The sequence below is a fragment of the Euprymna scolopes genome, chromosome 2, assembly GCF_053919585.1.
Source record: "Euprymna scolopes isolate OS-2025 chromosome 2, ASM5391958v1, whole genome shotgun sequence".
NCBI lineage: Eukaryota > Metazoa > Mollusca > Cephalopoda > Sepiida > Sepiolidae > Euprymna > Euprymna scolopes.
Genome location: NC_136483.1, coordinates 138,969,503 through 138,996,196, shown reverse-complemented (window position 1 = coordinate 138,996,196; position 26,694 = coordinate 138,969,503). Strand labels below are relative to the sequence as shown.

Genomic DNA, 26,694 nt, shown 5'->3' with positions numbered 1-26,694 from the left:
TATATATTGTATTAATAACAAATATATATAAGTATATATTGTATTAATAACAAATATATATAAGTATATATTGTATTAATAACAAATATATATAAGTATATATTGTATTAATAACAAATATATATAAGTATATATTGTATTAATAACAAATATATATAAGTATATATTGTATTAATAACAAATATATATAAGTATATATTGTATTAATAACAAATATATATAAGTATATATTGTATTAATAACAAATATATATAAGTATATATTGTATTAATAACAAATATATATAAGTATATATTGTATTAATAACAAATATATATAAGTATATATTGTATTAATAACATATATATATAAGTATATATTGTATTAATAACATATATATATATAAGTATATATTGTATTAATAACATATATATATATAAGTATATATTGTATTAATAACATATATATATATAAGTATATATTGTATTAATAACAAATATATATAAGTATATATTGTATTAATAACAAATATATATAAGTATATATTGTATTAATAACAAATATATATAAGTATATATTGTATTAATAACAAATATATATAAGTATATATTGTATTAATAACATATATATATATATAAGTATATATTGTATTAATAACAAATATATATAAGTATATATTGTATTAATAACAAATATATATAAGTATATATTGTATTAATAACAAATATATATAAGTATATATTGTATTAATAACATATATATATATAAGTATATATTGTGTTAATAACATATATATATATATAAGTATATATTGTATTAATAACAAATATATATAAGTATATATTGTATTAATAACAAATATATATAAGTATATATTGTATTAATAACATATATATATAAGTATATATTGTATTAATAACATATATATATATAAGTATATATTGTATTAATAACAAATATATATAAGTATATATTGTATTAATAACAAATATATATAAGTATATATTGTATTAATAACAAATATATATAAGTATATATTGTATTAATAACAAATATATATAAGTATATATTGTATTAATAACAAATATATATAAGTATATATTGTATTAATAACAAATATATATAAGTATATATTGTATTAATAACAAATATATATAAGTATATATTGTATTAATAACAAATATATATAAGTATATATTGTATTAATAACAAATATATATAAGTATATATTGTATTAATAACAAATATATATAAGTATATATTGTATTAATAACAAATATATATAAGTATATATTGTATTAATAACAAATATATATAAGTATATATTGTATTAATAAAAAAGATGGAAACTGCAAAACCCATTCCACCATTATATGCCTTAATATGCTTCAGTTTATGTTTATATGTTACACATCTGCATTGTATGCCTTCTATAAAGTACTTTTATATGCACACTAGACAAGCAAACTACATTATGATAATAAAAGGATAAAAAAATCTGACTATATATATATATATATATATATATATATATATATATATATATATATATATAAAGATGTCCTTTTTTTGAAAGCATTGCAGATATTTGGATTATATTAAATGTTTATGAAGCCAAAATAATGCAATATAAAAAAAAAAAAATTTTTTTTAAACTTGAGTATTTTTTATGCAATACATCTTTTTCAGAAACATTTTTTTGTGGGGGAGGGGGGGACATGTTAGTCACTTAGTAAATCCAATATTTGTTTTTCATGGTGTGTGCAACCGTGTTTTTGTAGCATGAATATACATGGCTTTTCTTTTTTATCCTGAAGGTTTTATCATATTAAAGTGGCAGTTCTTTTCCTATGCTTACTGACATATGTCATATGTTTTATCATATATAAAGTGGCAGTTCTTTTCCTATGCTTACTGACATATGTCATTGTGTAATTTGTCAATCAACCTCTGCTTTTTGGGGGGTCTTTTTCATGACCATTCATGAATATTTGTTTTTCCTTTTTTTTTTTTTTTTTTAGTCTATTGTAACTTTTGAAATGTTATATTTTCTTTGTTACTCAGAAGAACCCTGGAATATGACATTAAAAATTAATAACAAAATACAGTACAGTATATAATACACAAGAAATAATCAAGTAACATTATAATTAACACTGTAAGGTGGGCAAATACCATAACCAAAGACCAGAAAAACATCATATTCCACACCGTAACCTGAAAAAACCATATCCTAGGACCACTGTATCCTGGGGTTCTACTGTATCATGTATTTTTTTTAATTTTTCAACTGTCTTTGCTTATTAGACCTTGTTCAAAAATTCCTGACTTGTATGTAAGATATAAAGCTTTGAATATGTTATGGAAAAAAAAAATACTAAAATAAGATGAAAATGTTTTAAAAATGCAGTTTAAATTAATAGGAATACAAATTAATTTAATATATCATAGACTTGTCACTGGCATAACTCGACTTTCTGCTAGAAAATCTACAATTACAAAAGCGGATTTTACTATATAGTAATAGAAAAACAGAAACCTTAACTTCAATTGTTAAATAAAAAAAAACATGTAACTTTCGGAGATTTAAAAACAGGATAGTTGTTAAATACACGGCTCTCCAATGGAAAGTAACACTTTGCTATTAACACATAAATTAACTAATATATGATGAGAATAATGGAAATAGTATTCCAACAAAATAGAGAAATTAAAAGTAACAAACCGAGTCATATGTTCATCAACGTTTCGTCTTTATTTTGAGACTTCCTCTGGATGAATGAGATTAAGAAAACAAAAGCACCAGTACAAATATTTTAAAATTTTCTTGTGAAAAGTGTGACGCTGTTCCATTTCAGCAACGAAAAAAGACGTTGGAAATTCAAAAAGGTGGAGGGTGGGTTGCATTGTTAAAGAGAGGGAGATTTTTAATGATGTCATATAACCGTTAATGTATTTTTTTAAAATATGATGCAGTCAATATTCTTTCTGGAAAAAAAAATATTTGTTAAAATTCAGATAAAGGTGTGTAAAATTTTCAAATATTTGTACTGGTGTTTTTTTTTTATTATTTCATTCATCGAGAGGAAGTCGCAGAAATTAAGATAGAAACGTTGATGAACACAACTCGGTTTGATTCTTTATAACATATATATATATAAGAACACATAATTAATAGTTATATATATATATATACATTGTTTTTAAATCCCCCGAAACAGTGTTTCATGGTAAACAACTGATGATCCCTTGAAAAATAAAATATTGGTATTATAGTAAATTCGAGAGTGAGTTGATGCAGTGATTGCAGGTGATTAAATGACTTACTGACTAGATGTTTTTCTAACGAATGATAAAAAATAATTTTTTGTATAGTTTTAAAGGTTAAAGACTTCAAAGACTACATATATATATATATATATATATATATATATATATATATATATATATATATATATATATATGAGAATTAGTAGTTAATAGTTATACATATATATATAAGAACAAGTAGTTAATAAATAAATATATATATAAGTAGAATACTATTTTCAGAACTATTCTATGATGTTAATTAGTATATAAATTATGTAGGAATAAGGATGCATTACAAAAAAGGTTAAGTACCTTTTATTTATTTATTTTTCACTTTGCACCAATATCTAATTTCCCTTATTCTATTCTTTAAAAACTTTTAATTATAATTTTCTATGTTAATTAGATATTGGTGCAGAGTGAAAAAAGATATTGAACTTCCAGCAAATTAGGTGCAAACCATTTATAATATTGGCTAATATTTTTCCTCTGAGGAGATGAATAAACATTGAAAACTCATGAGTTTAGGAAATATACTTATTAAAATGTAATCTTTGTTTTTGCATATAATAAAAATTCTAGATTTGAAATTTAACCGGTTCAAATCATAAAATTTAAATTGCTAAATTGTGATATATTGTAGGTTTTATATTTAAATTTTTTGCAGTAAATATAGAATTTTTAAAACAAAAATTTATTATTTAAACAAGAAATGCACAACATTTAAAGAGCTTTCCTTAATCCATGAATTTTCAATGTAAGTCTCATCTCTTCAGAGGAAATGTCTTTAGCAAAATAATCATTATGGATAAACATTTTCTTTTTTTTTTTTTTTTTTTAGCACATGTATTGAAAATTAATTAAAAATATTTTTAAAGAACCTAGAAAAAGACATCATAAGAGGGATTCTCCCGTCGATTTTGACATTGAAGCTTCGGCCAAAACAACTAAGTTGCTCGGAAATCCACATAGATGATTTGTTTATAGTAGTGAAAGCTTTGTATACTTTTTAGTATTACTGCTAATCTTTGTCGGTGCAAATGACTGCCACTGGACAGAGTATTCAGTAGACCACAAGTTTTTTACATCAGTTTCCTTCTAGATGCATGTCTTAACAAAAACTGGAGTTGCATCTCTCCTAGTGAATTAATGTGCCCCCAAATACCAACCTGGAAATTTCTACGACTCAACATGGTACATACAGCGCCTAACCTTCCCAAATGGTCATCCATCTAGTCTGGTTCAACGTTGCTTAACTTTGGTGGTCTGGTGAGAACTGGTGTAGTGATTTTGTTGTGTGTGCGTGTTGAGATAAATAAAATTAACATTATTTATATAAATTCCAAAATTTTGTTCCAATAGTTTTGATGTGTTTCAATTCCTGAAACTCTGTAAATAATTTCTCTTTAATTACACTTGAAAAATTTTGCAAAATAATGTCTAAGAAATGATTAAATTGTGTTAAAATTTCTATAAATATATATTCAATAAATGGAAATAATTGTCTTTTTTTTTTCAAGAAACAAGAATGAGTTCTGTTGAAGCAATGAGCTCAGAAATTGACGGCTAAATTTTATCAACTAGTTTTGTCTGATTTTCTAAGCAGTAACTGGGCAAATTAATCCACCATATTAAATTGTTGTCTGATTTTTTTTTTTTTTTTTTGCAAAGTTTTTTCTGGTTTTTGCAGATAAAATTGTATTAATTTGCAAATAATTTTCTGATTTTTGCAAAAAGTAATTTTATTATTCTGCAGAGATTAACAAATAATAAAGTCAAACTGCATTTAAAAAACGTATTGATTTTTATTGTCCCCATATTTAGGGTCAGTGGTAGGGTTGAGGAGGGTATGTTTGTTTTTTGTAATATTGATAAAATCTGCAAAAATTAGGCTACAGATTAATACAATAGACTTGTAGAGGATAAATACACATATCCTCAACTCCAACATTAAAATTAGACAACAAAGGACCGATTTACATATATACAAATGTAGAAGACTAGGATATAAATACCCTAAATCGCTACAAGAAAAAATAATGAAACGAATTGAATGAAGGAAACAAAGAACTCAAATGCTGGAATAAAATAAACATGTCGTTTATTTTCTGTTGAGAAATGAAAGTCTTGGGTGTACACGTGTTCATTCAGCCGTTGACGATGACTACGTGCGTGGAAGGAAAGGGGAATGCAATAGAGGAACGTGAAGTGGCAAGCCGGCCTGTAGAAAGAGAGGGTTAAGCTCAGTAGAGAGTTGTGCACATGTCTGTTTTGATGGACCAAAACGAAGGGGAGATAGAGTGAGAAAGTCTATCTAGGTTATGGAGATAGAAAGCGTATAAAGTGTACGTACGGTCTGATAGCTTTTTTTCCCCACATAGTAGCAAGTGGTGTGAGGTACGCGCGTATGCCGAAAAGGCACGCTGTCGGTCCGTAGACTGACCAGCTCGAAAGCTGCTCCTAAAAAGGAAGAAGCCGCTTATTGCTCTTTCTTTTATAGGTGTTTCCGGTGGTCTTTTGCGCATGTGTGGATTTCCTTTGAAAGGGGAAGTGACGTCGTCCATGTGTGCGTTCATGTGTGTACGTTAGTGTGTGTGTGTATATACACGTGAATGTGAGTGTATGTACGCGAACGTGAATATATGTACGTGTGTGGACGTGGGCGCGTATGTTTGTGTGCATGTATGTATATGACAAGTAATATAGCTTGAAATGTGAACGCGTGTTTTTGTGTGAGACTAGAAAAGGCTCGCACACAAACAATATATTTATTATTTATGAACAATGGGAGAAAACATAAGTGTATGTGCGTGTATGTATGTGTGATCAGGCATAGTTCTGATATGTTCATTAATTTTGTTGGTGAAATTAATTCAATTGTTCATTGCAAACCATTAATGTTTATGGTGAAATTAAGTTATCTTACCTCAAATATTTGCACATGTCTACAGGCGGAAATTAGTCCTTCGCATGCATTTGTTGTTTTTTTTTGTTTTTTTTAGCGATGCGATATCCCGTACGTTCATGATCTTGTCGAGGTAAAAAAAGAAAAAGAAAGCATAAACGGAAACAAAAGGTCAAAAGGAAGTGACCTCGATTTAGTGTCAAAATGTCAGGTCGACATTGTTTTTTGTGTGCTGCATGCGCATAGCTTATTTTGTGTCTGTGTGTTTGCACCACACATGACCTTGATGTAGCAGTCATAATAATTGCTTATAGACTAATTTGCTTCGTCACTGCTTAGAAAACCAGCCAAAATTAGTCAATAAAATCTGGCCCCAAATTGGGGAGCTAACTTCAATACAACCACACAATGAATAAAATATTTATGTTCATGTTTGTTTTTTTAACAATGTTTATAATTAACTTTAACTGCTAATGACATAGCACAACACCAGGGGCCCACGTAAATTACAAATGCCTCGCCATCGTCACTATTTGTGGAAACGACTTGAGCCTGCTCTCAGCCTGCCAAGCCAATAGGGCATCCTATGAAACTTTCTGATACTTATGTTTCTGAATTTTTGAAATGAGAATTGATTATTCATATTATTTGTATTATTCAAACTACTGTTCTCCTCTTGAATGTTATTTTCATAACGTTTCTGTTAACGTAACCTCTAGTCTTCTCAGGTGTATTTTATCAAAATTGGGAATTGTCCGCAGAGACGTGTAGTGGATAAGGTACTTGGTAATATTAAGTTGTGAATTACATTCTTCTGGAGGTTGAAGGTTCAGTCCTCGGTGTAGATGATACTCAGTATTCAATTGCAAATTGCTTAGGACTTCTACCCAGTCATGGCTGACAGAACAAGAACATGCTACCCTCATGGATTAAATAAAGGGTTCCATTTGAAATTCTGTGGAGATTCCCGAGTTCAACAAGATACACCTGAAGGTTAAAGGTTACATCAACCGAAATGTAAAAATAACTCTCAAGATGAGGACAGTACTTGGAATAATCCAAATAACACAAATATTTCTGATGCTTGCATGTTGGTTTGGATTATTCAATGATTTTTTAAAAATTATTTTATGCAATGAATAATTATTTATGTTAACAGAAAAAAAAAATGAACTTATATTTACTGTAACTGTGTTGGCTTCCATAAACTTAACATTTCTTTGTTGCTCTTCCTATTGACAGAAAGCGGTTAACTCCCAAAATGGCTGCCAAATTTTATCAACTAGTTTTTATTGATTTTTCAAGCAGTAACAGGGCAAATTAATCATATTAATTTGTTGCATGACTTTTCTTTTTATTTTGCAAGTTAATTTTTTTCTGATTTTTGCAGATAATTTTGCAAATAATTTTTCTTATTTTTGCAAAAAAAAATTTCATTATTTTTATTTTGCAAATATCAGAGAAAATTAGTCGATAAAATTTAGCAATCAATTGGGGAGCTAACTGCTTCAATATAACCAATCAACATTGAATAATTTTCCCATTTTAATTAGTAGTTGCACTTGCACTTCATATATTATCATCCCTACGCTTATTTTTCTCGCACATAAATTCTTGTCCTTGTTTAAAACAAACTTTGATTGATTATTTTATGCAATAATTATTTACATGTTAACAAAAAGAAAAAATTAACTTTTATTTACGGTTACTGTGTTGGCTTCCATAAACTTACCATTTCCTTGTTCTTCTTCCCATTGACAGAAACAAATGTCTGCGTAAAGAAATCTTTGGTGCTGGCACTGATTCTTATTACATTCGAGAAGTAAATTTTCTTTTTTTTGTTAATACAAATTTTTTTTCCTTGAATTTCAGGCAACTTAAAACAAAACTTGAAATATTCCCTGCTGCCACCGATAGTAGATATTTACGAGAAGTAGGCCCCCTTTTTTTTTAAAATTTAGTTCTTTTGCATGCTATTTTTACCATAACAGGGTATTTCATATCCACTGCTTTCTCTTTTTTATTAACTGCATGTCTTTGGCTTTTTTTTTTTTTTTTTTTTTTTAACCGCATATCAAACCCTTTTTCTGTCATTCAATGCAAAATCAACTCATTTTGGTAAAAGAGTTGATGCTTTGAATTCTTAATATCTTCAAAAATTTGTGTTGTTTTGTCTTAACTACTTGACTAGTTATGTGATTTTTGGAGTGTGACATCTTTGTTCCATAGTGGGTGTGTGCGTCATGGGGATTTTTCTGTATTTTTGTTTTTAATTGTGTCGAGTTGTAAATAGTAAACTCCCCGTATATCTTAGTATTACATTAAACAAACCTACCCTCCTCAATTCCCCCTAACTACTTTAACATGACAGGATATCTCCCTCTCTGCCATAAAGACTCGGATAGATATATGCACAGAATTGGAATCTATATTTGAAGCACCCTTCCCTTAAACTAGAGAGCAACATCTGGAAACAGATGATCAGGCCTTTATGTGCTTTCGACTAGCCTTTCATCACTATGTTACTTATATTCTCTCTATCATTCCCCCCTCAAATCAGGAGTATACTCTCTTTTGATAGTAATGCCCAAATTCATGCATTTGGTGATTTTACTGTGCACTATAAAAATTAGCTTGGTTTCTCAGGTTACACAGATGCAGCTGGACGCTCTACTAACAGCTTCTTTATAGCCCATTCCCTCACACAAACAATCTTATCTCAACCCGCCTTCCAGATAGTGACCACCAACAAGCTTCACTCCTAGACCTATTTCTTACCACAGTACCTGAAGATTGTGTAACTAATGCCCACAGTCTGTTCAGGAATGCAGATCACCTAGTGGTATCAGTAGACATAGCACTCAAATCCCAACCCCAAGGTGAAGAGCTATTGCTCAAAATGACTAGATACTACAAAAGGGCTGACTGGGAAGCTATGAGAAAACATATCACAGATGCCCCATGGACTAATATCTTCTCTCTCCCTGCTGAACAGTGTACCAATGAGACAACTGAATGGTGCAAAGTGGGTATTGAAACATATGTCCCCGCATGGAAATATGATAGTAAGCCTCACTCACGCTCATGGTTCACTACAGATTGTGCAGTTGCCTTTACACGTTGCAAATTGCTGGTTCATATGTCATAAGTTCAGTACAAATAGGTAAAAATTTATAGATGCTAAAAATCATTGTAAGAGAGTAATAACCACAGCCAAAAGAAGACATGCTTAGAAACCAGGGAACACATTATCGCAGAAGATAGGAACTTGCGATTCCTGGAAAATGTATAATAGTGTAGTGAATAAAGGACAACCAGTAATTCCTCCTCTATCCAACAACCAGAAGGTTACATGCGCAGCAACTGAAAAGGTGGAACTGCTTACTCGGCAATTCACCTCCAACTCCACACTAGTGCCAACAAACAACGCCATTCCAAATTTCCCTATGCAGACAGAAGCCACAATTGATGATCTAAAAATTACCTCTTCTCACGTCCACGATATTATAAAAACTTAGACATCTCCAAGGCGTGTGGGCCTGATCTCATCCCTGCTATACTAATTAAGAAACATTCAGCCGAGCTAGCCCCCATACTTTCCAAACTCTACAACGAATGTCTTGCTGAATCCTGCTTCCCTAATAGCTGAAAGATGGCCTCTGTGATACCAGTGTATGAGGGGCATGCAATAAGTAATGCCTCTGACCCACTTCCAGTTGTCTGATCTAGCTGAAATTTTGCATGTGCAATGATTTATATCTCTATGGGTTATGTGGCAAATTACAGCTCTGAACTAATTGTGTTTTCTGTTTTACAGGTGTTTTGAACTGAGTCAGGTGTGAAATGGAGCCTGTTGAATGTCGAGCAGTGATCCTGTGGAAACAGCTCCCAAACCTGGTCACCCCTCCCCTTCTGCCATTGATTAGGCATCTGTCCGTCAAGTTGAGGCTGCCATTTTGGAAGATTGGCACATTACTATTCGCCAAATAGCCCAAGATGTCAAGATATGTACAGGGTCTGTGGAAACTATCATTCATGACCATTTGCATATGCATAAGGTGTCTGCCAGATGGGTTCCCAGGTTGCTCACACCATTCCAAAAGCGAGAACGCGTTGAGTGGTCGAGGATGAATTTGGAGATGTGCCAAGATGAGTTAAAGTTTTTCAAAAGACATTACACAGGATAAAACCTGGGTCCATCACTATGATCCAGAGACCAAAGCCCAGTCAATGCAGTGGAAGCAATTGGACTCACCACCTCCAAAGAAGGCAAGAGTGCAGCCCTCTGCTGGCAAGTTCATGCTCACAGTCTTTTTGGTCCAGGACGGAGTAGTGATGACAGATTTCCTGGCAAAGGGTACCATAATTACAGGAGCCTATTATGCTTCACTTTTGAGGAAATTATGGGACGCTATCAAAATCAAAAGGCGGAGCAAGATCAACAAAGGTACCCTCCTCCTGCAGGACAATGCTCCGGTCCACAACTGGCATGTCGCCAGATCAGAAGCACGTGTGTATGGTTATGAAATATCCAATATCCTCCCTACTCTCCTGACTTTGCACCCTCTGACTTTCACCTCTTCCCAGCCATGAAGTTGTTTTTGAAAGGAAAGCGTTTCCCAGATGATGAAGCCTTGATTTCTGAAGTCACGTCGTAGTTGGAGGACCAGCCTGGGGTGTTTTACAAAAACGATCTCCAGAGCTGCATCAAACAATGGGAGAAATGCATAACTCTGGGTGGTTCCTAGGTAGAGAAAGACTAATAACTGTGCCAAGTTTCGTTGCTCTACTACTATGGGAAGTGGGTCAGGGGCATTACTTATTGCACGCCCCTCATACAAGAGTTCTGGTGAAAGAACTGACCTTCTCAATTATCGCCCTATCAGTCTCCTCCCCCTCTTCACTAAAATCTTTAAGATGCTAATCAATCAAGTACTATTCCACTACCTTGCAAAAGATACTCTTCTCCCCCACAAGCAGTACAGATTTAGGTTATGTTGTTCTACTGCAAATATTGTAAGTCATCTCTGGACGTATATATCATGCACTGGTAAGGCGGGTGAAGCTAGGGCTGTGGCCCTAGATATATCCAAGGCCTTTGACAAAGTCTGGCATAAAGGGTTGCTAATGAAAATCAAATCATATGGTATAATTGGATGAATACTAAATATAATTAGATCCTTCTTAGACAATAGGGCCATCCAGGTTGTCATTGATTGACGTTCATCCAAGCAGCATAACATTAATGCGGGGGTGCTTTAGGGATCGATCCTTGGACCACTATTATTTCTGATATTCATCAATGACCTCCCAATTATATTGAGTCAGAGATGAGTATATTTGCTGATGATAAAACGCTCTATAACATGCATGAGGGCAGAACGGATATACACAAATCCAAGACAATGGCTGAATCCTTAGAGAATGACCTCCAGACCGTAGTGGAATGGGGATAAAAATGGAAGGTAACATTTAACTTAATGCTATCACTAGTCTCTCCCTAAAAGGGTCTCCAATCTAATAGGTCCCACACTATCAGCCTAGCTGTCGCATTGTCGCAATGTTACATCCTTGTGCCTGTTTAGCAAGTACCTTAATGGAACCTGCTCTGACAAACTCATAGCACTTATGCTCCCTTGACGTACATATCTCCCATTAACTCACCCCCTTCACTATTGAGGTCCTTTCTACTATTATTTACTCTCTGACTGCTAGAATTTGGAATTCTCTTTGTTTCCTTCTTCCCCGACTGTACAAACATACAGAAACTTAAATGTAATGTGAACAGACATCTCGCTATTCAACATATTCTGTTATAATGATTCCAAATAGTAGCTTCTTATGTCTAAGTGGTAATATGTCTTGTTTGGGGTGAATAAAAGTAAAAACAAAAATTTATATATTATAGCCAGAATTAATCGTATTTTATTTATAGATGGGAGCCTAACAGGTATTACAATTTTGGGTCAGAATGAACTTGTTAGTAATTGAAACTAAAGGATGATTCAATGCTTCTCAAAGCTTAAAATTGAATACAATTTCATGTCCTTGTAATTGATAGGTGGACATTTATTACAATTTCAGATCACAGTGGACCTAGTATTGGCAACTCCAGGAGTAACTCGACGCTCCTCAGATCAGATTGCTTTTGAAGTATTTGGGAGATCTTCCAGTTATTAAACATCCCAAGAGTGCTCAATTTTATCAACCCATCCTGAGATGGGTCTTTCCGGATAGATTAGAATATATTTCAAAACACTTAAAGCATCACAGTTTATAACTTACAGGGATTTTTTTGTTTTGTTTTGTTTTGTTTTGTTTTGTTGCTTGGCACAGTATTAGCATCTCTACACATATGCATGCCAATAATTTATCTTTAATTAGAGAAAGATGTCTTCATTTAATTGCCCTTCACAATTACCCATAATTCTTCAGTAACAAACTTATCTTTCCAACATAAAAGAGGTATACCTGAAATATAGAATGGAGGACATAGTGATCATATACCTTGGATCTAGTGTTGTTCATCTGGGCAAGGTGTAACAAAGGTCAATCATCAAAGTTAGGAATGTTAGATTTGTCTTAGATTTGTATATCGCCGGTGATCGTTATAGGAGCATTAGGAAATCTCAATATTAACAAAAAGGTGTATGTACCAATCTGTTATGTAATCAATCCTCCTCTATAGTTGCGAGACATGGCCAATGAGGATGGTGAATTTGCTGAAGTTGGAAAATTGTGATGATTTGACTGCTTTTCATTGCATTTTACATTGTCTCAACTGCTGTTCTCCGCAAACAGCTTAATCTAAAGTTTTGATTTTTTTTGTCATGATGTCTTCAATGGTTTGAACTTGCAGCTCATCATCTAGAGGGAGAATTAATTCAAAACAGTTGAAGACTTGGACAACAACTATCAAGGAAGACTAGGCTAACCTCTTGGGTTCACCAGTGGTTGGTCTTCAATGGTCGACTCTTGATTCATTTGCCATTTCATACAACCTTGGTCAGGACTGCTGTTTATGAGCTGGCGTGATTTGGGATATAGTGCAATCCATTAAAGAATCTAAACTCAACCAGATCAGGTTGAACACCATTGCAATAGCAAGAATAACAGAATGGATCCAAATCAAAAGGCTGCTGAGCCTTATATGTCCCCAACAGATGGAAAGAACTATAGGATATTTCAGTCTCATCTATTTAGTAGAGTAGAAAATGGACGTTGGCTTTACTTTTCGCAGCCTCATAACTTGTTTCCATTATTTTGTCTTTTACTCTTTATATTCCATGAGCAATGTTTCTGACAAAGGATGAAGAATTGCTGTTTTCTGGGTCGGAATCTATCCATCTAACACTCCTCATTGGATAGTTTTTCAAACTTGAAGTAGTATTTGTTTCTCCTTACATCAAGTGGCTTCATGCCATCAAGGAATATTTCCATAAAAAATGGTATAAAAAATGATATACATACAATTTTTTTTCGTAGACAATTTTCCCTTCAAAACTAACTTTTCATCTTACTGATAGTTTGTATTATCATTGATATCAAATCTAAGTATCTTTTCTTTATTAGGTTTATATTTTTCATTGGTATTGCCATAAAATATCCAATTTTTCATTAATATCAAATATATTAAATATCTTTTCTTTATTAGGCTTATACAGGGTGGAACGATAAAATTGTCGCTCTAGAAAAGACAACATGATTCCATATCCGTTTAATGAAAACCGGTTTCTTTTTTTTGTTGCAGACCATAGTTGACCAGTTGTGTACAATCCCAGGAGGGATAGGAGCCTTCTATCATGTCTGAAAGTGACAATGTTCAACAAGCAAGATCGAAGATGCACCGCTGTATAACATGCTCTCTTCTAATCCAAATTATGACAACAAGACCATTACCAGCACTCTCAAAATGCGTCGCTGGATTGCCACAAATAACAGGGGGGTGCCCAGGATGATGAAAACAAAGTTTCCGGCCATGGTTATGGTCTTTGGTGTGGTTTCAAGTGAGGGCCACATCTTGCCACCTCACATCTTTGAAGTCAGCTTGAAAGTCAACACCAAAATGTATCTGGATGTGCTGAAGAGTGTGGTGATCTTCTGGTACAACCAGGTGGTCACTGGCAGACCCTGGGTGTGGCAGCAGGACACAGTGCAGGCCCATAAGTCCATAGAGACCCAAGCTTGGCTTCAGAAGGAGTTTTATTACTTTTTACCCTTCTCTCACTGGCCTGCCTCTTCTCCCCTGACCTGAACCTGCTGGACCACTTCAGTTAATCATACGTAAAGAACATCACCAACATGACCTCCCACAATACCAAAGCCAGCCTGATCACCAGCGTTTATGGAAAAGGCATGTTCCCAGTTCTGGACCCGTTTCAAGTCAGTGATTGAGGCTGAAGGCGGCTACATTGAGTAGATTTCAGTTCTACCTGAACCAAGTTACCTGAATTGATTCTTTTCCAATAAAAATTTTAAAATCAAGCTGTAGTATTGTTTTTCTTTAGGGCGCACTTTTATAGTTCCACCCTATATTTATCATTAATATCCCGATAAAATAAACAATTTTTCATTGATATCAAATATATTGTTAAATATCTTTTTAGGTTTATATTTTTTTCATTGATATTACAATATGATATCCAGTATATCGTTGTTAAATATATTTTTTTATTAAGTTGATATGTTTTTATTAATATCACCATATAATATCCAAGGTATTGTTACTATTTATTTGCCTCTATATGAGGGCAAAGTTAAACACAATGTCGGTTTCTAATGTAGGGAAAATTCACCTCCTCAAAAATGGGCACTGAATTGGAAAAAAAAACCCATTAAATTGCCCTGGTCTAGAAAAATTTCTCCTACACTGACCGAAGATGAAGTGTAGTATCAGAACAGATACTACACTTAACCTTATCAAAAAGCCAAGCAGTTATATCTGTTATATATTGGGTTTATACTTTTAATTGATAACAGCTTATCAACTATATCGTTGAATATACCTTTTATTTAAGAGGTTCATACTTTTGTTGATATCACTACATTATATCCATCTGTTATTTAATAGATTTATACTTGCTATTGATATATCACTATAATATGTATATCCAGTATATTTTTGTTATCATATTATATCCGGTATATTTTTAGATGTATCTGTTATTTATGAGGATCATACTTTTGTTGATATCATATTATATCCATCTGTTATTTAATAGATTTACATTTGTTATTGACATCACTATATTATATTCAATATATTGTTGAATATATCTGTTATTTATGATGTGTATATTTTTTATTACTATTATTTATTATGCCGATTTTTCTTTTGTTGACCATCATGTTTGCATATGTAACATCATTAAATAATAAATAAATTTAGTCCATGGGGCTAGAAATAAACAAGTTCCCTGTATTATATTACTTGATGTAATAAGGAGATTCCAGTTACATCAAACGTAAAAACCTAAACAGAGTTTTATCACAGAGCTTGAAGAATGAGTATATTTGTATAATCTCAGCTTTCTCTTACTCCTTAATCAAACAGTTTAAGATGATACTCACATTAGGTGCTCCTTCTTTCAGAGGGATAACTCTGAATCCTAAAGGAGTCTCATTTTTCATTTTGTGGTTTTCTTTGTTTATTTCCAGCCCCGTTGACTAAATTAATCATTTATTTAGTGATATTATCCATGCAAGCATGAGCATCATAAAAAAAAAATGTATGATACATAATATTGTCAGATATAAAATCCAATGTGAAATATATTTGTTATTGAATCTATTTGTACTTCTCATCTAAAATTAATTTTTATTTTTCAATTTTTATTTCAGCTTGGTTATCCCGCTCTAGGATTTTCACCCATGAATTTCACGCCCATTTTGCTACATGACCATAATGAATTCCTTAATGAAAAAATTTTCCTTGAAGGAATCAAGATTTACTGTGAACTTATACCAAATATTGCGAATGTGAAATAAATGGATGCTCTATTAATCAGTACTCACGCATTGGTATTCGTAAACGGCAAAGTTTTCTTTTTTTTTTTATCAAACGACTGGAATATTATGAATTTACTTTTATTAAATGCTAATTGATACAAAATCTTCAATTAGCAAAATTATTGGCTTTTTATGTTTTTGAATTTTTTAGATGAGGATTGATTATTTGCATTTGGATTATTCGGATTACTCACGTTTCGGTTGATATAACCTCCAACCTTCTTCAGGTGTATCTTGTCAAACTTGAGAATCTTTCTGTCAAACTTAGAAATCTGCACAGAATTTCAAACAGAAGCCTTTATTTAATCCATGGTGTTATCATGCTCCCATTCCGTCAGTCATGACTGGGTAAAAGTCCTAAGTAATTCGAAATTGTATTTTGAGTGTCACCCGCTCTGAGGATTGAACTTTCAACCTCCAGAAGAGTGAATTTTACCAACTGCTTGAGCTACTATGCCACGGGTTCTTGAAAAAAGATTGCCAAGTTCAACAACTGAAGAAGGGTGGAGGTTACATCGACTGAAACATTGTGAAAATAACACTCAAGATTAGAACAGTAGTCCAAAGAATCCAAATAATACAAATATTGATTTTTGTTTTGTTTTGTTTTTTGTTTTTTTTTTACACAGTGATCACCACTTATCAAGGCCCGGAAGCCACTCAGGGATAAGGGTTATTGCAAGTACATTACGTTAGTTAGGAGATTTGATGAAGTGTTTACTTAAGGAGGCGGTTCATTAGGAATTTGTTAATGTTGGACTTGAAGACATCCAAGTTGTAGTCCAGTGGGAAGCAGGCAGACGGAACAGAGTTCTACAGGCGTGCAGTTCTAAGAAAGAAGCTTTGTTCATGGAATCCGCATTTTGATTTAGGCACAGATATAGAGTGGGGGAAATTTTTCACAGTGGATTCAGCTAGACGGGTGTTTTTCGTGAAAGATTGGCGAGGTGGGGGGACCAGAGATTGGAGTTCGGACGAGCACCTACCATGGAAATAACGATAAAACAAGGATAGGCTCGCAACGTCTCTTCTGTGGGAGAGAGGTTGCAGGGTAGAGAAAAGGGCATCCCCCACTAAGCCACGAAGTCTATTTTGTACTCTGTCAAGGCAGGATAAGCTGTTTTTAGCAGCTCCTGCCCAGATATGGCAACAGTATTCCATCCTTGGACGTACTTGACTTTTATATAGATAGAGAATTGCATCAGTAGTGAGATATCTTCTGGAGCGGTAGAAGGATCCCACCATCTTTCCAGCGACCTTGGCAACAGACTTGATGTACGTGTTCCATTTCAGATCAGGAGTAAAGGTCAAACCCAGAAGCTTGTCAAAACACGGGGCCTCACCCAGACGAGAGCCTTCCATCACAATTGATGCCAGATGGGGATCAGAGCATTGATGATGTAAGGATAGGAGTTTGGTTTTGGATGTATTAAAGGTAACCAGCCACATCTTCCTCCACTGAACCACGCGCTCGAGATCAGAGGAGAGAAAATCAGAGAGAACTTTGTCATTTACAGCCTTTGATGTGTTGCCGTAGATGGTCGTGTCATCAGCATAGATGTCAACGAATGATTTAAGTATGTGTTTTGGGAGATCATTGATGTAGATCAGGAAGAGAGTTGGGCCCAGGATTGACCTCTGAGGGACTCCAGCATTTATATTGCAGGCCTCCGACTTTTGTCCATCTACCACTACTCTTATGAGCCTATCGGAGAGAAATGATTTAATGATTGAGAAAACTATCCAGTTATACCGTAGCTGGAAATCTTGTGAAGTAGACCCTTATGCCATACCTTGTCGAAGGCCTTTGATATGTCAAGAGCAATTGCCCTAGAAAGGAAGCCTTTGTCAAGAGATTCACTAATCCTGTGGGATATAACCGTCAGCACATCTGCGGTAGATCTTGCAGAGTGGAAACCATATTGTGTGTCACTAAGAAGGTTATTCCTGCTGAGGTGGTTGACTATTTCTCTATTTAATATGGATTCCAGCAACTTATTCATAACACACAGGAGACTTATTGGTCTGTACTGAGAGGGAGATGGCTTATCACCTGAATTCTTAAATACAGGGCAAACTGATGAGGTCTTCAAACTAAAAAAAATATTCACAACACAACAAGACAGATTTATAAAGAGCAAGCTAGATATGGAGTTAGGCAGCAAGATGTTGTTCACATTACATTTAAATTTCTGTATGTTGGTTCAGTCGAGGAAATATGGAGACAAGTTGTTCGAGGAAAGAAGCTACCTGAGTAGAAAATCTGGCATATTTTTATACCTATCCCGGGACTGGTATTCTCCTAATTTATTATGAAATAAGAAAAATAATTGACTATCAATATTTATGGACGTGGTTAGCTTGGAGTTTAATCAAAGTTCACAAATTTATAAAAAAAATTTTTTTTTTTTTTTTTTTTTTTCAAGATTTTGTGTTCTATTTCTTTTACTTGATATGATTGAGAGGTGAGTTGGTTCTTATCTCGTACAAAATTATTTTTTTTTTTACTCTTTTCCTGTTATAAAAAAAAAAATGTAAACATGGCAAGCAAAGGTGGTTGCACTTCTTAGTCAGTCTCTCTCTCTCTACATTTCATATTCAGACATGCCTGTAACCACCAAACCGCTCCCGAAATTCAGCTAACTTTTATTCTACACTAACCTGGGTGCCCGGGTGTTAGGAGGTGTGTGTTGAGCAAAAAAAAAAAAAAAAAAAAAATGTTGTGGTAAGCTCAAACTGTGACGCAAAGGCAGAAAAGAAAGTAAAGGTGTGTGTAAGAGTGTCGGTTGAGCCAAAAAAAAAAAAAAAAAAAAAAAAAAAAAGTTGTGTTAAGCTCAAACTGTGACGCAAAGGCAGAAAAGAAAGTAAAGGTGTGTGTAAGAGTGTCGGTTGAGCCAAAAAAAAAAAAAAAGAAAAAAGAAAAAGTAAGCAGGCTCGAACCTGTAATGCGCCAGAGGAAAAAGAGGTGAAAAAAAAATCAGTCTTACCGATGTGCCTACCATCGTTGTGACGTTATGGACAGTCAGAAATAATGCGTTTTATGCAACATTGTAGGCGCGAGGGTTGAATGACTTGCAAAAAATGTCAGAAAAAAAAATGACCCTCCCTGTAGAAAATTGCCCAATTGAGGGTGAAGAAATTAATGTTTTGGGCCAATTTTTCGATATTTGTTGTCCGAAGGTCCGTACTTCAAAATTATACCAATTTCGTGAAAATCTGTCGCCTTTGTCAGACATAAAAACTTACATACATACATTTAAACAGACAGGTGAGATTTATATTATAGATGAGAAAATAGAAAAACCTGTTTTCTGTTTAAAATGACATGTCCAGATAAGTTTCAAGATCATCTTCAGTGTATTTATCCAGTTTTGATAATTTTAGGGTATGCAAAAGAAAATGAAAGTAGCATCCATGATGTTGATATCTGGCTAAAAGTCCATTTTATATGCTGACATAGGTTGGACGGTTCTTAGAAACTGACTTACAAACTAACCTGTCTTTAGCCATCTTTATTTATCCCTCTTTTTCTCAACTTCATCTCAATAACTCCATGCCATGCTTTTGGTTTTCCCCTGTTAACTGACCCCATCACTTCAACTGTTTTACATCTACTAACCCAAGAACTCTCATCCATTCTTAAATGTGACCATACTATCAAAGTCTCCTGTTCTGCACACATTTTCCTATACTGTCCAGATTTAATCTTTCTCTGAGGTCGTTAGATCTATGCTTATCTTTAAGACTCACATTATACATCCATTGTATCATTCTCATATTATTTCTTTCTATGAAACGCACATTCTTAAGTTTATTACCACGTTTCAATTCCATACATCATCATGGTAAACTGCAATGGGATAGGAAAGCTGAGTCTCTTAACTGTATCCTTAGTAATTACTGCCTTCCATAGTTGTTGCCAACTAATCTTCTGGCCGGCTTTGGATAGGATTGAAAATTCTTTCTTCAGACAATGCTCACCTGGAACCATAGAGATTCAACGCTTCTATCCACTTCTTTCAGGGCCCATGGCGCAGTGGATAGAGGCATTGAATATCTACAGTTCCAGGTGAGCATTGTCTGAAGACAGCAGTTTCAATCCTACCCAAAGCTGGCCAGAGAATTAGTTGGCCAAAAACGTGGTGAGACGACAACAACTATGGATGGCAGTAATTACTGAGAATATAGTTAAGAGATTCAGCATTCCTATCCTGTCACGGTTAACCATCTGACGAAGGCCAGAGGAATACTACGCCGAAACGTTGTGGAACAACAATTATGAAAATGAGTCCACAAATAAATAACTATACAAAAATTACTCCACAAATAAATAACTATACAAAATGAGTCCACAAATAAATAACTATACAAAATGAGTTCACAAATAAATAACTATACAAAATTACTCATCTGAAAGAATTCCAATAATAAAATAAAACCAGTTTTCTCCAGTATTTTTAAGACGACCACACCTTGTACAGAACTCTAGAACATCTGCTCAACACCCCTCACCATGCACTTGGCCAGAGAAAGCAAAAAGGACTCCGTGACTCATGTACGGTTTTCTTTGTGCACATATTCTTATGCACTAGTGACAGTCACAACTATACATATAGTAAAGGATAAGGTAAACCAACACACATACACAATGCCACGCTGTCAAATATTCACATGCATACTTACTTACACAAGCATATTCACACTATGAAAACGTTGACCTACACATTTCTAAGCTTTGTAATTAACTCAAATTTTGTCACCAAACAGGTTTGAATAAATAACTGAAAAGTAACTTTTTTATTTTTATTTCTCGTATAAAAATATTTTGTTATAAAATTTCGTTTCTCTCTATTTTTCATCAACAAAACTCTGAAAACCCTCCAAAAATTAACACATATATGTGAATGTAATAAGCCAGTCCAAACTTAAAGATTCCTTTAAGACCTGGTCAACAAATATCAATTTTCACCAACTGCACAGGAGAACTCAAGAATCTCTGCATAACTCCTCCTCGAAGAAGAAGAGGGAAAGGACTCAATGACTGCTGTACAAGACTTTTTCATCTCGTGTACATATTTCTACACACTAGCAAGAGTCAGACAAACAAAAAAGAATTACTACCCATTCACACGCACGAACAAGAACAAGGTAAACCAACACACATGCACAATGCCACGCTGCCAAATACTCACATATGTATATTACTTACACAAGCATATTCACACTACACGTTGACCTACACATTTCTAAGCCTTGTGATTAACCCAGCTTTCGTCACCAAACACAGGTTTGTATAAATAACTGGAAAGTAATGTTTTTATTATCTTTTGTATAAAAATGTTTTTATTTTTTGTTTATAAAATTTCGTTTTTCTCCATTTTTCATTTATAAAACACTGTTTAAATTTTATTTAACACTTTTATTCTCTCAACGTTTTATTTACTTCTATTTTTATACACATGCATGTCTGCATATATCTTTCATTTTCTTCCTTCACTAAAACAATTTTTATAAAGAATATATATGTGTGTGTATGTGTGTGTGTAAACTTCGGCCAAACACCATCATGGCTAGTAAGAAAAAAAATATTGTCTAAACCTTTCAGTGGATTTCTATTAATTTTATATAATATTTTGATTGCAGAAATTCCACTCTGGACCAAAGTACCGTAGGTTTGCAACAACAGATTCCACATATAAATTTATTATGTCTAGACTATTAGCCACTATCTTATGTAAGTTTAGAATGACATTTTAGACATATTTACTCGTTATAATAAAATCGTACATTTCATCTTAGGAGCACCATCATAGAAATTGCAACCATCTTTAGAGAAAGTAGTTCCTATTTTTCCCTCTAAATATCAAGTCTTTCTACCGCCCCCAGTCAAAACCAGGAGGAAATATACATATTATACATATATTGTGCTTGAAACCTTCATAACTGGATCATGAACTCATAGACATACATAATCTTTCCGATTCAAAAATAATAAAATCTCCCCAGACCAATTCCGCTCATTATGATTGGCTGAGCTCTGACCATTCCCATACAATGGATTAATGGTATTCACATGCGAAATGAATGTTAATGTACCATTCAAATATGGTGCCGCAATGATACCTACTTTTGACCTCTGAGTAAATTGCTGCATTCATTTTCTTACATTTTACGGCATCAGTTTGTAGTTCCTCTCTCTCTCTCACTCTCTCTCTCCCTATCTCTCTCTGCATATATTTTTCTTAACTTTCTCTCTCCCTTTCTCTCTCTCTCTCTCTCTCTCTCTCTCTCTCTCTCTCTCTCTCTCTCTCTTCTACTCGTTCTCTGTCGTTTGCTTTGTACATTTCTTTTATGCAGAAGAAAAAATCCTTTCATGGTGATGCCAAAGAAAAAAACAACAAACATTTATTTTCTCTCTCTCTCTCTCTCTCTCTCTCTCTCTCTCTCTCTCTCTCTCTCTCTCTCTCTCTCTCTCTCTTGCTCGTTCGCTTTGTACATTTGTTTCAGTAATTAATTATATTTTTTCCAATATAGTTACGTTTTTTTTTAAACTTACTTTATTTAAATATACTTAATTTAAACCTTTGTAATCTATTACGATCATCACCAATTTAAAAATAAATGTTTCAGCAATATTATCAACTGGATTTGTACTTATTATGTTGTTTGAATTTAATCTTTTTTATAACATTTTAAAAGTGTTAAACTATTTTTATAGTTAACTATATTTTATGTATAGTTTTTCACTCCCTTATAATAAAATATATAAAAATACGTAAACGTTTTTATCAATTTATTTTTTTAATCGCATATCTTTACAAATAACTGTTTATTTAACTTGATATGTTACATATTTTGTCAAACTGTTTAGATATTTTAAAAATATATTTATTTACAGAAACATGAAAAGAAAACAATGAATGTGTCACATTTTTTTACAGTTGCAGCAGTTTCAAAAAGGTGAAAATAGTTTAACAGTTTTAAAATGTGAATATTTCACATGTTAAAAAGAAAATTAAATTCAAACAACGTTTTAATCTGTTTTCATCCGGTAAAAAGGACTGCTAAATGGTCAAAATTGAAAACTTGGTACTTTCGGTTATCGGATCTGTTTGTCAACTGTTTCATGACTGTGCATGCGTGGATCGTTCACGACAGCTTCCTTATGTTAAAAGTAAGTAGGTTTGAAAAAGTTTTTTGCAGATTGTGACAAGCTGGCCTAACGGTTAGCATACTTAACTCACTATTTTTAGATTTTGGTTTTGATATCAGTTCGAGTATTTCTTTTTTTTTTACTTACAAGAAATGCACTGTTTAGAAAGAAACAATGCTCGTATGCACTTGTTTCAGTTTCTTTCCGTTTTTTTGTTTTTTTTACTTCATTTCTATTTTCTAGGAATTTAACGTTATGTTTAATACCGGGCAATACTGGGTACATCTGCTAACTGATAAACTCTTATATGCATGATCAAAAGTTGCCAAGCAAATAAATAATGACTATATGATAAATTGTTATCAGAAAATGAAAGTAAAAAAATTGGACTAACGAGAAAGAGAGATAGGTAGGTCGGTAGATATACTGCACAAAGAGTGTGGGGATGAAAAGGTGGAAGATGAAAAAGAGAGAGGTGGAAATGAGGACAGAGTGTGCATTAAATTATGATTTGAAATTTTTAATGGCTTTGTGGCCACTCCTCGTGTGCTTGCTTGTATATGGGTTTTTCTCGTGACTAGGTGACTCACATATGAATAGAATACTCCTTATACTTTTGCTAGTATATATATGCTGAACGAACATATACTATGCTCCCTCCCCTCTCTCAAAGGAGCAGGTAATGCCTTGGCAGATGGTATCATGATGAACTAACATATTCAACACTGACTCCATCCCAAAGGGGCAGGTAATTGCTAGGAGGATGATCTCCTGAACAAAACACTAACTCCCTCCACAAAGTTGGAAGTAATGTCTGGGAAGATAGTATCATAATCACAGAACAGATACTAAACTACCCCTTTCTCCCAAAAAGGGAGGAGGTAATGCCTGAGAAGATGATGTCATGCAGAACGAAATATACTACGCTTATATAGGAGGCAATGCCTCGGAGGATGGTCTCAATACAACAGAACAGATACTACACTATTCTCACCTACCCCCAACCCGTGAATTCAACATGGAATGATAACACATTAACAGAAGTAATATTACAGTTTAGCTTACACAGACAGATACTAAATCTCTTTTTTGACGAAGGGTGGTGGTGGTGCTACATCATCATCGTCATCATCATCTGTTTGTCTGTTGTCCTGCGTTAGACAAATTTTAGAAGTTGACTTCCAAACTAACCTATCTGTAGCCAGTTCTTTACTTATTCCTCTTTCTCTCAAATTTATTTCATCACTTTTTTTTGTTTTTGTTTTTACTTGAGAGCCACTACTTATCAAAGTCTGAAAGCCACTCGAGGATAAGAGTTCACTTCCTACCATGTTTTTCCTTGATCATCCTCTACGAACTGAACTGGCTACCTCAACTGTTCTACATCTACCAGATATATTTTTGGCTAAAAAAAGGTGCTCGTCTGAGCTCCAATCTATGCCCCCCTCATCCTGACTTTCATGAAACACACTCGTCTAGCTGAAACCACTATTAATAATTTCCCCTACTCTTTATCTGTGCCTAAACCTAAATGTAGATTCCACGAAAAAAAGCTTATTTTTTAGAACTGCACGTCTATGAAACTCTGTTCCATATTCCTGCTTTCCAACTGACTACAATATGGTTATCTTCAAGTCCAACGTAAACAAATTCTTGATGAGCCATCCCCTTAAGTAATCCGATTTACCAACTTTCCACTACTAACGATTACTACAATATGTTCCCTTTGACCTCTGAACACTCATTAACCCTTATCCTAGAGTGGCCTCTGGGCCTTGATAAGTGGTGACTCCCTTGTAAAAAAAAAAAAAAATAAAATAAAAATAATCAAAAGAGATTTGGCTATCTTTTTTACTTTTGCCCCCAAACTGTCAATTGATAACTAAATTTGTTTTTCTTTTTATGTACTAAGTCACTGTTTATCAAGGCCTAAAAGCCACTGGAGAATAAGAGTTAATTAGTTTGTCAGGTGGACAGTTGGACAATAACTTGAGGATTGGTGACAATGGTTGAAACTGAACAGAATTTGATCATTTAAGAGGACGGCTCAACAAAAATTTGTTAACATTGGACTTGAAAACGATCATGTTATAGACAGCTGGGAAGCAGCCATGTGGTATTTTGTTCCACAGGTGAGTAGTTCTCTGAAAGAAACTTTGTTCATGAAAATTCAGATTAGTGTTAGTAGGTACACAGAAGAAGAAATGGAAAAGTACTTATGTGAGACACCACATGGCCCCACCAACCCTAAACGTTGGGCGTTGTGGCTTTGTTCTCTGTTTTTATCATTCTTGTTCTGGATGTATCGTTATCATCTTTTTCACACTGGCGACTGTTGATGTTGACGCATGGGTCTACAAGTAAGAAAATAAAACAAAACACAAGAAAAACACAGATCCTAATGCTTCACATATATGCCAGTTGGACTCTGGTTGATTGGTTGTTTTTGTTTTCCCACATATCAACCCTTTTATTTACTGCCGAATCCAGTGATTTTGAAGACAATGTTTTTAATAGAATCAAAACTCTATTAAAAAATTTTTCTTCAAAATCAAGTCGGTTTCTATTTAACCCACAGTTGGGATCCTAACAGGTACTACCACTCTGAGTCAGAGTGGACCTGGGAGCAATGGCAATTAAAGAGTGGCTCCACACTCCCCAAAACCTGTAAGCTGGAGCCTCACCATAGGATATAGTTTAAGATCATATGCAGGACTCAGTTGGACTCTGGGTGTGTGTGTCTACATGCTAAGGTTCACATCTACGTCCTGTCAAGGCTGGGTTTGTTTGTTGCCGTCAGTTGATTACCCTACCTCCCGAAAGCTTTCTGGACCTGGCCCAAGTCATGATCTGTCTCCCACTGTAGTCAAAGTGCAACTCATCTCTCAACTCTGTCATAAAATCCCAACTCACTGATTGTCGTTAAGTCCAACTTTGTCATCCCTATTGTTTCCCTAACTCAGAGTAATCCCCACCCCGAAAAAAAAAATACTTACAGGTGCATTATTTGATCCTTAGTCTATTGCTCTCTACCTATCAGTCATTCAGACATTTGTCACTTGTCACGGACTGAATTTAAATTTACCCTTACTTCTCTTTGTCTATGTTAAGAACAAATTTCTGTCCATTTATTGATAAATCTATTTTCTACTTTATTTGTTTTAATGGCTGCAAATCGACCATAGTATCACACTCATAGTGGTTGTAGCTAGTGGTTGTGAATGTTTTACAGGGAGAGACCAGAGATTTAGACTCGGTGAGCACCTTCTCTTCTGTGATAAACGGGATCTAAGGAAGAGAAGAGATCCTTGAGAAGAGGAGTAAAAACATTTTTAAA

At 33.7% G+C, this 26,694-nt stretch overlaps 1 protein-coding gene across 1 annotated transcript in view; it reads left to right on the top strand.

The window, feature by feature from the left end:
* Positions 1-16,326, top strand: part of LOC145296517 (aminoacylase-1-like) — a gene marked incomplete in the record, with an annotated part of 68,277 nt that extends 51,951 nt beyond the window's left edge. The window contains 2 exon segments of the mRNA XM_080142539.1: positions 8,069-8,129; positions 16,037-16,326. Coding sequence (XP_079998665.1) covers positions 8,069-8,129; positions 16,037-16,183 — 208 coding nt within the window.
* Positions 16,327-26,694: the final 10,368 nt, after the last annotated feature.